General features: G+C 37.1%; 1 protein-coding gene across 1 annotated transcript in view; it reads right to left on the bottom strand.

Moving 5' to 3' along the window:
- The window catches only part of LOC103150779 (cGMP-specific 3',5'-cyclic phosphodiesterase-like), a 49403-nt gene that overhangs the window by 26833 nt on the left and 7097 nt on the right, over positions 1-15473 (bottom strand). The window contains exon 2 of the mRNA XM_016680911.1: positions 7558-8062. Coding sequence (XP_016536397.1) covers positions 7558-8062 — 505 coding nt within the window. The remainder of the gene's footprint in view (positions 1-7557; positions 8063-15473) is intronic.

Here is a 15473-nt window from a genome sequence, read left to right as displayed (position 1 = left end):
AGAAATTCTAAATATATAATTTTTTTTATAATTTTTTTTTGAGTGACATATTAGAGAACATTTTCTAAGTTTAATTGCATGTGTTAGTAATGTAATTCAATGCCAACAAATAAACCTACCATTCTCTGACTGGATGTTGAATGTTTTTTGTAAAGCTTGGTCACCAACATTAGCCTGCAATATTGACAAAAAGCAAACACAATACAACAGTTTAATAATTTAAAATAGACATTAATATTGTTAGATAATGAACAAAAATGTAAAAATTAAGATTATTATTTATGAAACCAACATAAGTTTGTTTATATATTTCCTGCACTGTATATAATTGAACGAAGATAATAAATAAGCAAACTTACCACCAACTAGCAAGACGTTAGCAGCCTCCATCCCTTCGGGCTCCTTTCGTGACACACATTTCATTTCCATCGGTTATCGTCCAGTTGTGTTGTCGTCTAATTTGGAGTAGGACGTCACCAGCTTGAATTTACCAAAATTAGTAACTATTATCAAGGCCTGAGGTGGGCAATCCTGGTCCTGGAGAGCCGGTGTCCTGCAACTCTTAGATGTCTCCCTGGTCCAACACACTTGAATCCAATAGCTGAATCACCTCCTAAGTGCAGTCAGGTTCTCCAGAGTCCTGCTAACGACCTGATTATTTGACTCAGGTGTGTTAAAGTAGAGACACATCTAAAAGTTGCAGGAGACGGGCCCTCCAGGCCTGGAGTTGCCCACCCCTGATCAAGGCCCTCTCTACTTTTAAGGCAATATTATTATGCGAGTAAAAATGGAAATTTGAACGTCTGTATGTTAGCGTCAAGACTTTTCTTCTTTTTATGGCGTTTTTCAAAAAAAAATGAAAGTGTGGAATACCGCCATCATTTGGTCTGGAGTATGAACTGGAGCTACTGACTCATGGATCTTTCATCATACATCTGAAAACGGATTGGGTAAAGACAGCTTCCGTGTTTTTGTTAAAAAACTGAAAACAACAGATCATATTCAGAGAGATGCTACATTTATTAAGGACAGGTATTGTTTTTGTTGTAGCACCTCTGTCACTAAACTGTCAATGTTTGATATTTTGAGGCATGAACACATTAGTTACTTTGTTAAAAAACATTACATCAGGATTATCATTTTTTATTCTTTTCCATTTTAACAAACGTAGTACAAGATTATTAAGCCACCTGAAAGGCACACTTTATTAGCCTAAAGTATACACTGGGATGTAATTTAAAACACACTGAAATTAATCATTTAAAGTAAGCATTAAGTGAATTTTAAAAAATTCTATTTTGAGCATGTTTTAAAATATACACACAATATCTTTGACAGATATTTTAAATATCTTTTAAATATACACCAGCGCAAGTGTATATTTACACTTGAGCAAATACATATTTTGTTCACTTAAAGTATACTTTTAATATATTTCTTAAAAGTGTATTTTGGTACAATTATATTTAAGTATGTTTAAAGTTATAATTTCGAAATTGGTACAAGCATACTTTTAGTATACTTCATATATATTTATAGGTAGTACACTTAATACTCAGTATATTTAAAATGTATTTTCACAAATGTAAGTATGTTTGAAATACACTAAAGAATATGTTTTTTTTATTAGGGACACCATTTACCTAAGTCTTACAACAATTATAGTAGCACAAAATATAATAGATGCCCCATTTTTCTTTTGCTTTCTGTTTAGTTAATTTATATTTTGTTTATTTTCTGTAACCACTGTTTGTTCTTTAGTTATTTGCATTTTATCCACCTACTGTGGTATGGAAATATTTTCTGGGTTTTTTGTGTGCTTTGTTATCTTTTTGGTTTTTATTTTGTCATTTATTGTTTGGTGTTTATTATTCAAATTACTGTTTGATGTCAGATTTTGAATGGTGTTCATTGTTGTGTTAAAAATCAGAAATAAAGTTTTAAAAATAAATAAAATGAACACAAACATCATGTAGGGTTGGGCGATGTTTCGCGAGTTGTTCTACTTACGATTGTTAAAATGGCTATATCGTAACCATTGAGTATAAATTGTCGTTCAAATAATAAGCTTTCACCATTAAATTCACTGCAAGTATGGTTTATCCGACAACCTACGAATGCATCACTAGCCCCTCCCCCCTCCCAACCTGAAAATATTCTACCAATCACGCTGTGTGGAGAAAACAAACATAGGGTGCGTTCACACTGCAGCCTGAAGTGACCCAATTCCTATTTTTTTTGACGTAATGCGACCTGTATCCGATCTTTTCATGGCAGTGTGAACAGCACAGGTCAGATTCTTTTTCGAATGTGACCCATATCCGATTCAAATGCGACTTAACGTTCAGGTCGCCTTCATCCGAACTGAACGTCACTGATTCTCAACAAATCTCACTATTCTGTGTCCTGATACGCGCAAGAGGGAAGAAAAACAACAACTAACAACAACTATGACGGATTATATGAGGATTAAGTTGTTAATATGCTGCTCCAGCTGGACAACAACTTCAAATATGTAAGCTATGCTCCACCATTAGCCTCCATGTTTACTTCCGCAAACACTGAGCACTTCTTTTTATGGCAGCTGGCAGAACACTGAGGACACTGACACTATTGTGCCCTCTACTGCGCATGCGGTAGAGGGCGTTTGCCCGTTCACACTGCAGAACGCATACAGTTGAATTTACTGGCAGTGTGAACGGCCCCGGCAAAAAAATCGAAATTGCCAAAGAATCGGAATTGGGTCACTTCAGGTTGCAGTGTGAACGCACCCAAAGTGACAGCGACAGTTTGGCAAGTCATGAATGAGACGGAAACTGATGAGGAATCAGATGAACTAGTTTAGTTCCGAAGAGAAACAGCGCTGGATTAATTTGGTAGTAGTTCAGATTTTATATGGAGGATATCGAACAAAATGAGGCAATTTGTGAAACATGTTATAAAACTATTGCCACAAAAGGTTCAACCACAAATTTATTTCACTACCTAATGAATGAGACTGTTCTTTTACATACCGTTTAGAGCCACACTGCCGCGGTAGAACTAGTCCATTAAAGTGAAACCTGGAGACATAGGTATGATTCATTTAGTGCTCTGCAATGGGAAAAATAACGCAAAACTTATTCTTTTTTTTCTCGCTCTCCGTGTTAGCTTTACAATACATGCAGACTCGTGGCCATAGCAACTGACATCAACGCAACTTTATGTATCAGGAAAATACTCAAACATTGCCCCCACATAGAAAAGAACATTCATTCCTTACAGTTTTGGGCTTTTAGGCTTGACGTGTATTTTGCGAGTATTAAGCAAATAAGTGATTGTTGTGGTAGATTAGTTACCGCTGCTTTTAGCTAAGCTAACACAATGGTGGCTGATTAGCTAATTTAAACACCTTCTTTGCTGATGATCTGTCAGTTTGTGTGTAGGTCGCCTTTTTTATTTTTAAGATGAACCAAAATAACTTATTCCACAACACGTATGTTACGTTTGTCAAAGTCAAGCAAGCAACTGACCTACTTCCCTCTCCCTCGCTATGTTTTTCTTAATTAAAACATTTTTCTGACCTTGTTATCTAGTCTTAGTGTGGACAGTTCATAGCAAAACACTGCATCCCTTTTTATTTCATATAATCGAGATTACATTTAAGTCTAGCAGGGAAATGGGGATGGAAACTTGCATGGGTGAAATCATGCTGCAAGGGGTCTATAGTTTAAAAATAACATTTGAAGCTCATTTAAGAATATCGTGATATGTATCGTGTATCATGATATAGCAAAATATATATTGGGATATTAGATTTTCCTCACATCCCCCAGTCCTAACACCATGTATAATTTTGCTTCCAATTATATTACCTTTGTGTTCCTAGCTGTTAGCATAAATGTANGTTTAGGGTGAAGGCTTGGGCCAGCTCTGCACTTGATCCTGATTTATAAAATTCTACTCACCTTGGCTCCAACCTACTTAAATTCTCTCCTATAACAATCTGTTACTTTCTATTCTTTATGCTCCAATAACATTGTTTTATCTTTTGCATGTTCCACGTGAAGGCAGCATTCAGTGTGTTGGCTCCTGCAGCATTTAATCAGCTCCAGTCTGAACTAAAGATTTTGGATATTATTTCTTTGGAACTTTTTTGGGCAGTTGTTAAACTCATGCAACATGATTCTATTAATCAATGACATTGCTTTTAAACAGTTTTTTAAATTTGTTTTAAACCTGTCCATATATTTTACTGTTATGTAACCAGGTTGTTGTGTGTTGCAGATTTCTGCCCAAGTAATTCTTGAGATCTGGATCTTACTGGGATTTTACCTAGTTAAATAAAGGAAATAATTTCTTTTTTTTTTTTAAATAATCTCCTTGTGCCAAATCCTCCTGACTTTGATCCGCCTGACCATAACTCCACATTCAGATCTTTAATTTTTAATAAACTTTTCTGAATTCTGCTTCCTTCTTCTAAGTGTGTTTGCATATGGGTCAAAAGAGTACCAAGAGCAATTGTGACGAACATGTGGGGTCTGAACTAATCTGAACTACTACCAAATTATTAATCCAGCGCTGTTTCTCTTCGTTGCTAGACTAGTTAATCTCATTCCTCTTCAGTTTCCGTCTCATTCACGGCTCGCCAAACTGTCGCTGTCACCATGTTGTTTGTTTTCTCCGCGCAGTGTGATTGGTAGAATATTTTCAAGTTGGGAGGGGCGAGGGACTAGTGATACATTCACAGGTTGTCAGATAAACCATAAATTTGATGGCGAAAGCTTATTATTTGAACAATTTATACTGGATGGTTGCGATATAGCCATTTTAACAATCATAAGTAGAAAAACTCGCGATACATCGAGTATACTCGATACATCTCCCAGCCCTACATAAAGACCGATACAAAGTCAGCCTTCTGTTATCTGAAGAACATTTCCAGGATTAAAAGACAGATGTTTCTGCCGGATCAACGTCTTCTCAGGTCTGCCAAAACAAAAACCCTAACCCTAACCCTCCAGCTGCAACTGATCCAGAACGCTGCTGATGGCGTTCTCACTAATACCAGGAATATAGAGCACACCACCCAGTTCTAAAATCATCCCACTGGCTCCCTGTAGCTCAGAGACATTAAAATATTGTTAGTTTATAAATCACTTAGCGGCTTAGTACCACAATAAAGTAAAAACCTGACCTCAGGTTCCTGTGATTATGTAACCTGGTCTGTTACACATTAATGATCTTGATGATGGTACTCATCAAAATGTATTTTTATTGGTTTCTCAATTGTTGACTTTATGGTCTTTTCATGCCTTTTTATTTTTGTTTGTAGGTGACGTGCTGCACACATAAATTTGATGGATGGACTTCTTCATTTTCATCTTTTAATGTACTTTTAATATTGTGTAAAATAAGCTTAAATAATTCAATGAAAAATCTTAAATTAATCAGATTAATTGATTAGTTGTCCAATAATTGATAAAGTAATTGATTACTTAAGCAATCATAAATTTCTGCCCTATTTTACAAAGAAGTAGGACAAGACCCCATCCCTGACCCAGAGAAGGCCCTCCACCCTTTAACAGCTAAAGACCATGGTCTCGAGTTGCCAGTGGGTATTAAAATAAAGTGAGCTTAACATTGCACATTGTGTAAAAATCATGCGGAATTTTCCTTATGCTAAAAAATCAGCTACTCCTGTGGATTGGTCGATCTTGTAAAATTCTAATGGAATACTTTAAAGCTCATAACTTTGATGTGACAAAACAGGTTGGAAGGAAAATCATTTTTAATAGAATTGTAACATAGAAATAGTTATAGAGAGTGAAGCTATTTGAAATGTCATGTTTTAACTTTGTTTCTTATTAATCGAGTCAACAAAAATAATGTAACCAAGAAATGTTTAAACAAAGTTTCTACACTAAACTCCAAACCAAATCCATGAAAAGCAACACAAGAATATTGGGTTAAAGTAATAGGCCGTGTCTGAGTGAATAAAATATTCTGAATCACACAACTCCGCCCAGTGCATTTTTAAACAAATTTTTCTTAAGCAATTCTTAGGAATCTTGTGATTTTACTTAGATGAATATTCACATATTTATTTAAACAAACAATCATTTTCCTTAAAAAGTGTTGACTACATAACTAGAATGCTAAGTGTTGAAGTAAATGATTGAGTAAATTTCTTGGATGTGTTATTTCTTCGACAATTCCATGAAATGTTTCAGTACCAGTACAAGGTGCAGCTGAAGTGAAACCTAGATTTTTTTTGCAGAAGGTTGAAATTCAAGGTATTTTCTTATGTCATTAAGCCCTTTTCCCAGAAATCCGAAAATATAATTCAGAACTTGTGAGCATTGTTAATTATGTAGGGACAATGCAGGAAGCATTGAATGTTCAGACAACATATTCTGAACATAAACATTCAGTGAATGTTTGTAGACGATGTTCAATGAAAGGCAAAATTAAGTACCGTACTATTAAACGTTCAGTGGACATTGTGTGTGACCATTCAGCAAATGTCCAGCCATCATACAGCCATTGTTGGCTGAATGTCTGCAGACATGGTGTTTTATCTTGACATTCGATGAACTTTATCTGCAAACATTCACTAAATTCAGAATTTCCCCCAGTGAATAAGAACACCCCCCACCTCTCTCCCAGGCTAAGCAATGCTTGTTTTTGTTTTTATAATAATTTGTTTTGTTTTTAAATAAGCCAGACTGCCGCGCTGCATATATCACTGGCAGGACAGAATCCCCTCCAGACATGAAGCCAGGAGGGGAGCGTGCACCAATCACACTGCTGGCACCAGTGCACGCTGTCGCAGTTTGATCTCTGTAGTTTACCTCGGTGTGGATCGCACACCTTTATTAAATTCTGGGAAAAGGGGCCTTGTTTAAATGACCAACCTTAAAAGCAATCAGTAATAATTGTAATTTACTGAAATGTATTTGTGAACAAACAGAACTCAATCTTAAAGATTAAGCTCACAGCATCAGACTATAGCTGTGAATTTTTACAAAGTAAACTTGCCAGCTCCTTAAAATTTTAAATATTAAACAATTTGAAATCTTTTATTTTATCTTTGCTGCAACCACTAAATCAAATCCAATAGCATTTATATTTTTAATAAACAAATCTTACATTTCTATATCTGTGGTCTGTGTTAAAATGACAGCATTTATAGCATTTTTGATTTGCTGTGTTTGTTGTCGACAATGTTTGCCAGTAACATAAATACCCAGTAAAATTTTATATTTCCTGTCAGCTTAACATCTTTTTATACAAAAACACGGTCGACCACCTTAGCAAGTTTTCTGGGGAAAACTGTGCTAAGCGTTCGTGGATAACATGCACTGCACAGTGAGAAATTTAAAAAACAGTAAGCTAACAATGTTACATCTCATTGAAAAATATTACAATCTGTGCTACTGTGGCAATAAAATCATTGGATTTAAAACTTTTGGATTCATTCTGAATGTGGTTTCTGGTTTTGGGATCCACTTAAAAATAAGGTGTTAGAGTGAAATAAGCATGAGCTTGGATTAATGTATCTTTTCCGGTTCCTACCAGAAAGAGTGAGTATCGGTCTGCAGTGATCAGCTCATTGATGTGTAGGAAGATCTTATGGCAGAGCGCTGTCACATCCAGATAACTTGATACTTCCTTTACTAGCTCCAGCAGCCTGGTGCAGCGATCAACCTCCCTGCCACTCCCATCATCACCACCACCCTCTCCCATCACCGAACCACAGAGAGGGACGGGTTCCCGTTCCGAGTCACTCAGAAATGTGAGGGATCCCTCAGAGTCTTTGACCACAATGGGTCTTAGTGGGCGGTCAAACTCTGAAGCTGAGATTTTGCGAGTTGGGGTACCAGGAGCTGGGCTCGGTACAGTGGCAGGGGAGGGGCAGCGGTTGTCCAGGAGGGTGAGGCTTGAAGAGAGGATGGTGGAGTTAGAAGAGGGGCAAAGATCTGAGGAGGACTGGTGGGTTCGCTGCTGGGAACAGTTTTCTTTAGGGACAGATGGCTGGATGGTATGAGCACGCTCAGCAAACCAGGCATTCACCATCTCCCTGTGGACACAGAAAAGAACACGTATTACTATGCAACATATTTGGCTGGAGTTCAAAGTAATTATAAGCACTGTACTCTGACAGAAGAGGATAACGGTGATGAATTTACTTTGGTGAGTGGGAGGGTTAAGGAGTTCAGACTTTAGACCTGAGCCAAGTCATAACTACTACTACTACTGCTGCAATCAAAGGGCTGACTAAGGGGCCTACAAGTTCCAATTATTTTAATATTTTGGCACATCCAACTGGAAGGAAATCAGAAGATCCAAAACTCACTGCAGGAATAATATTGTCCTTCCATCCTGTGAAAGGCTTGAAAGTTCCATAGTGAGAGAGTCACAGTGTTATTGTAGAGATGCTAGTACTTACCGTCTGACCCTACCGTCCCTTACAACTTCTATAATAGATGGGTGGACTTCAGTATCCACATAGAGAAATCATGCTTATAAAATACAGTGGCTTCCCAACTGTTTTGCGATTCAGCATTTGTGGAGTATTCTGTGGAACGTAAATTATTTGTGAAACATTTGACTGCAAATTTTTTTGTAGTCCACAGCTTAGGATGCGTAAACTCCTAGATGCAATGCTACTTTGCATGCTATTGGTTGGAGCTTAAAGAGAAGTCAATCCAGAGAACAACTTGAAAATAATCACCTTGTTTAAGGTGATTAATTGCCTTAATTGCAAGTTGATCTCTTCTTTACATCTCTGAAGAGTGGCAACATTGGGGTGTCAAACAACTTTCAAATGTTGTTTGAGGCCCCAAACAACATTTGGGGCCTCAAACCCCCAGATGTTTGAGGGGTGATCACCCCCAGATGATGATGATGTCATCATCTGGGGGTTTAATGACAACCCCCAGATGACAAAATCTGGGGGTTGTCATTAAACCCCCAGATGTTTGGGGGTTTGAGGCCCCAATGTTGCCACTCTTCAGAGATGCAAAGAAGAGATCAACTTCTTTGCACTACAAAAGATTTCAGATTTTGCTGAAATCTTTGTTTTCAGCAATCTGAAAACAAAGATTGCTCAATGTTATGATTTAGGGGAAGGATAAAATAAGTTATCTCAGAGATTTTAGCTGTCAGTTTCCACTGTGATGAACATAGTAAGGAAATGGAGGACCACATGGGCAGTTCTTGTTAAGCCCACATGTGGAAGGCCAAGAAAACTATCAGAGAAGAATGATGGTGAGAACAGTCAAAGACAACCCACCGAAAACCTCCAAAAACCTACAACATCATCATACTGTAGATGGTGTCACTGTGGATCATTCAACAATTGAGCACACTTTGCACAAACATGAGATTGATGTGACAGAAGTCTTTTCTGCACACACAAGTTGTTCGAGGTATGGAAAAGCACATTTGGACAAGCCAGCTTCATTTTGGAATAAAATGAAGTGATCTAATGTTTGGTCTCAACAACAGACGTTATGTACGGCGGCCAAAAGCCATTTATAACGTCATCATTCCAAGAAAAACACATGTTGCCCACTGTAAAATTTGGTGAAGGTTCCATCATGCTTTGGGTTTGTGTGGCCAATGCCGGTACTGGGAATCTTGTTAAAGTTGAGGGTCACATGGATGCACTCAGTACCAGCAGATTCTTCAGGATAATTTTGAAGGATTACTTACAAAGTTGGAAATACACTGGGGAAGGATATTTTAACCAGACAATAATCCAAAATACAGCTCCCAAATTTGCACTTTTATGCAGAGTACGATGGCTGTCTGATCACACGAGGACTTTTTTGGTAATGTGTAAGAGGACCAGCCGAGAAAAAGAGACACTGAGTTCAAAAAGCAGGCTTCATATATGCACTACAGATGCATTAGCAGATATACTGCCACTGTGACCTGAACATGCCCATTTCGGGAAGACAGGCATGTGACCCTATAAAAAGGGTGCTGTCCAATGATCAGGGGAATTTCACTACAATTGGGCCAAGATTTTCTCACAATTTGGTCATGTTGACTTAGGCTGCAGTACTGTAATAAAACTTTGCTGTTCAACCAAAGTCTGTAACATGTAGAGTCTTTTTCTTGCAACATCACCACACCACAGAGAAGGTGGACGGAAACCCAACAACAGACAGACAGAGTAACACGATGCAGAAATCTGAGGTCGCCGTTTCTCTCTACATCCAGTGGGTGGTGCAGGTTGTTACAATCAAGTCACACAGACACACCTGCTAGGAGAAAACAAATGCACTCATTACAACGCTTTCATTCTATTGGCTGAGAGGTTGCCAGGCAACGGTGCATTTTTGTTCCAAAAGCAAACAGAAAATGTTTCGAAAGCGAGGAGAGTTCTGCAACAGGATGAGGACAAAGGTTTGAGTACAAGCATTACATGTTTTGAGAAGAAAGACACAAAGTCTTGCTTTCAAAATGAAAATGTAAGCAAAAGTATTTAAAGTTTTGAGAACAAAAGACATGTAATACTATTTTCAGACTGAAAATGTGTGCTCTTGAATTGTGGCAGAAAAATCCCCCCTTAGGGGTCTGAATACAAATTTTGGTGTACATATATCCAGAAGTTTTGTGGATGTGCACATCCTTTGGGGGTTAAAAGATGTTGCCTTTACAAGAGATCCATAACTGCGCTGAAATTATTATACATTATTAATTTAGTGCAGTGTACCACAACAAAAGAAAACAATAACACAATAACAATAACACAGAAAAAACATTAAAGATGATAATTTTAATATCTCTACAATTGATCCACAAACAATCTCTGAATTAGATAAGTCAGTGGTTCTTAACCTGGGTTCGATCGAACCCCAGGGGTTCGTGATGACGCCCTGCTTCGCCATCACTTGCTGGAGAGGATCACGTTACATTCCTTAGTCAATCAGAGCTGCGGAGGAGCACTGATTGAAGGAGTTCCACTCTCAGCATGGATTTGAACTTGTGTCTTTAATTACTTCAGCAAAGCTCACAGTTTTTACCAAATTCTGTAGCTTTCGGTGTACTTCTAAATCTGCTCCTTAGTCGCATCTTTTCGGGGTTGCTACTGCCTCTAGTGGCGTGGGGGTGGTAACACAACTAATATAATTGCATTACTAAATCAGAATACCGCAAAGTCTTGTTTATTATTAATGTTTCATTCTCTTAAGAATGTAGAGCTAATTAAATGATCTAAACAAGACCTTAAAGTGGTTCCAGTTTCTCTCGATGGCCAGCCCGTTGAGACTGTGGCAAATTTCAAATACCTTGGGTCGTTCCTGGACAGTCAGCTCAACTTTGCTGAAAACACTGAGTATATTTTGAAGAACTGTTCTCAGAGACTCTACCTTTTAAGAAGACTTAGCGATCTAGACCCAACTAGAGTCTAGTGACCCAACTAGACTCTAGTTGGGTCACCCCTATGTCTTAAATTTGAGTGGTGGGGGGAATCATATTTTATTTATCACTACAGAAGGGTTCAGTGAATGCGCATATGAAACTGGTGGGTTCGGTACCTCAAAAAAGGTTAAGAACCACTGAGATAAGTTATTTACACTTGCTGAAGTAAAGAATGCTGTACTATCAATGCAGAGTGGAAAATGCCCTGCATTGATGGCTTTCCATCAGAATTTTATAAGGTATTTTCAGACAAACTATTTCCCCTTCTGCTAACATGCTTAAAGAGGCATATAAATTTGGTGCTCTCCCACTCACAATGCGGCTAGCTACTAAAGAAAGATAAGGATCCATGAGTTTGCGACAACTACCGCCTGATTTCATTGCTTTGTACAGATGTCAAGGTTTGGCAAAGACGTTGGCATAACGTCTGGAGGTAATCATGACAAAAATCAACATCCCTGACCAGACGGGTTTCCTCTCTTTTGTTTGCTATTGCTAGAGCCTTTGGCTGCAGCCCTTAAATCCACTCCTATGCACTACATTACAAGAGGTGACCTAGACCCCTTATATACCAACAACCTGCTGCTTTTTCTTTCAGACCCAGAGTCATACATGCCCCCGGTATTAGACCAGCTTGAGAACTTTGGACAAATACCTGGAAATAAAATGATTTTTAATAAAAGTGAATTATTTCCAATTAATTGTGCAGCTACAGCCTACCCACTTACTAGTTTACCATTCAAGATCTCATTAATTATCTGGGAATCCATATGACTAAGAATTACTTGCAACTTTTAAAAATAAATTTCACTCCCTTACTTGACCAGCTGACTTACGACTTACACTGTTGGTCCATGCTGCCACTTTCTCTTGCAGGCAGAATCAGTGTGTCAATTCCTATACCTTTTTTAGTACATACCAGTATTTAATCCCAAAACATTTTTTAAGATACTTGATGCTTCAGTTTTTCACATTTTATGGAACAAGAAACTTCCTAGAATATGAAAGAGAAAAGTAAAGAAATGTTTGGGTTTGCCACCCCAAATTTGTTATGCTGTCATTGGTCTGTTAATATTTGCACAATGTGTGTCCCAGTGCACACTCTGAGACTCCCAAATGGTTACCAATAGAGGAGGCCTCATGTAGCTCTGCTTCTTTACTCTCTTTTATGCCTTCCCCAGCAACATCTACGTATATCATACACTAACCATGTAATTGTTAAGAATTGGCTTAGAATATGGGCTCAAATTATGCAATATTTTGGGATCCTCTTTTATCACCACTAAATTCCAATCCTCTATTTCCACCTTCAATCATTGATGAGATTTTTTTGACTGTGAAAAAGCCACAAGCTTTTTTCTGTGAAAGACAGGAAAACGCTTTTATCTTCAAATTTTAACCTGCTGGCTGGCCACTTTTTTAGATGTCTACAAGTTAGGCACTTTATTCGTCACCATGTCCTTCATTTTCTGATAATTCCTGCCTCTATAATGGCTGATGGATTGCTAGAGGTTAGTCCCACTCCAAAGGATGGAATATCAAAAATATACACCTTTTAATGTCCAATTTGCCTCCTAGGCCTAGTCATCTTCGCACTACTTGGTCTGATGATCTTAACATAGAGATTGATGATGAAATGTGGCAAACTATTCTAAAATGCATCCACTCTTTATTAATTTATTAATTTACACAGAATTATTCAGTGTAAAGTAGTCCATAGAGTACACTGGTCTAAAAGTAAACTAGTTTGAATCTTTCCAGATGTGGATTCAAGCTGTGTGAAGTCTGGTTTGGGCTCAGCCACTCTCAGCCATATGCTTTGGACCTGTTCCTCTATATCTCAATTTTGGGAATCTGTTTTTGACTCACTTTTTGTAATCACCTCGACCAAAGTACAGCCTTTTCCACTCACTGCTTTATTTGGGGTTCTCTGAAAAAAACAATTACTGCCACCCCATTTTGATGACCTTGTGGGTTTCTCACACTATTAGCTAGATGATGATGCATTGGAAGGATCCTCCATCCCGCCCCCCCCCACACACACACACACACACTCACTGGATAAAAGATGCCCTTTCTTTCATGAAAATGGAAAAAAATAGAAATTCTCTCAAACGTTCTGAAATCACATTTTCAAGAATCTGGTCACCATTTTTGTATCATGCCATGTCTTTGATGCTCGATGTGACCGAGTGGTTCTCCCCTCACTTCCTGTACAACAATCAATCAAATCAATCAAATTTTATTTGTACAGCACATTTCAGCAGCAAGGCATTTCAAAGTGCTTTACATCATAACAAACACAAAAACAGATAGTCATGCAACATAGAATCAACAATCAAAACATTACATAAATCAAGTGCCATCACTAAATTTGTAATTGATTACGTTTCAAATAAGTAATCAATATTTGAAACGGGTGGGTTTTTAGTCGAGATATAAAGGCACTAAGTGTTTCAGCTGTTTTACAGTTTTCTGGAAGTTTGTTCCAAATTTGTGGTGCATAGAAGCTGAATGCTGCTTCTCCTCGTTTGGTTCTGGTTCTGGACGCAGAGCAGAACCAGAACCTGAGGGGTCTGGAAGGTTGATACGACAACAACAACTCTTTAATGTATTGTGGTGCTGAACCGTTCAGTGATTTAACAACAGTATTTTAAAATCTATTCTTTGAACGAGTGTAGGGACTTTAAAACTGGTGTTATGTGCTCTATCTTCCTGGTTTTAATGAGAACGCGAGCAGCAGGGTTCTGGATCAGCTGCAGCTGTTTGAGTCATTTGTTGGACAGACCTGTGAAAACGCTGTTGCAGTCATCAGTGCGGCTAAAGATAAACGCCTGGATGAGTTTCTCTAGATCTCGTTGAGACATTAGTCCTCTAATCCTGGAGATGTTCCTCAGGTGACAGAAGGCTGACTTTGTGACTGTTTTTATCTGGCTCTGAAGGTTCAGGTCAGAGTCCATCAACAGCAAACCCCTAGTAAAAAAAAAAGTATACTTTAGTATATTAAATTTTAACATACTTTAGCATACTTTGATTAATGTACTTAAACTGTACTATTTTAGAACAACTTTTTTGTGCTTAGTATATTTTAATAGTATTTAAATAGTATTAATTTACAATTTTTAGTATAATTAGTATACTTCAACATACTTTTTTGGAACAACTTCAAGTAGTACTTAGTATACTTTAAGTATACTTTTTTATATAGTATTCAAGAGCTTGATTAGTATATTTTGAGTGTACTAATTCTGTCACAGAATTATATTAAATATATAATTTTAATATACTTTAAATATACTACTAACATATTAGTAATGTATTTAAATTACACTTAATTTTTATTTTTGATTTACTGCTATTGCTAATAAAGTACAATTTTAATTACTCATAAAACTCATCTTTATTCCTACTTTCCTATTTTGTTCATTACATGCATAACGCCACTACAACTATATGAAAAGATGAATTACACATGATGTTCAAGGTAATTTAAATATTTTGTTTTATTAACGACATTTTAAAATTGTTCAATTTTACGCACAACTTTATGAACTTTACATAAATTATCAGTTGACAAGTCAGAAGTGAACGCAATGAACATGAAAATTTAAGTGTGATTAAAAAACAAAGTTATTACTTTAAAGAACAAAAATAAAAGAACTTTTAAAATTCAAAAACAGAGAATTAAAATAAAAGAATATTTTAATATGAACATCCCATTTCTATTTATTTTTTCAATGAAGTGTTCGTTGTTACATTTGCGACGGATAGCTACGCCACCTCAGAAGCTGTAGAATTTGGATATTCCAGTAGAGCAGCATCTGCAGAACAGAACAGAGCAAAAACATTTTCATCAATATTGACTATGTTAGACTATCTGGGAATGAACCAAAAACACAACATGTTACATTTTGTGTTTCAACAACGTGTATATATATATATATATATTAGAGATGTGCCGATCAGGTTTTTTCCTGCCGATACCGATCACCCATGAGGGCCCATCACTGATACCAATCACCGATACCGATCACATAATTATTATTATTATTATTATT

The sequence above is a fragment of the Poecilia formosa genome, unplaced genomic scaffold (genome assembly GCF_000485575.1).
Source record: "Poecilia formosa unplaced genomic scaffold, Poecilia_formosa-5.1.2 Scaffold262, whole genome shotgun sequence".
Taxonomy (NCBI): Eukaryota; Metazoa; Chordata; class Actinopteri; order Cyprinodontiformes; family Poeciliidae; genus Poecilia; species Poecilia formosa.
The sequence above is the reverse complement of the archived record's forward strand: the minus strand, read 5'-3'. Positions and strand labels throughout refer to the sequence as shown.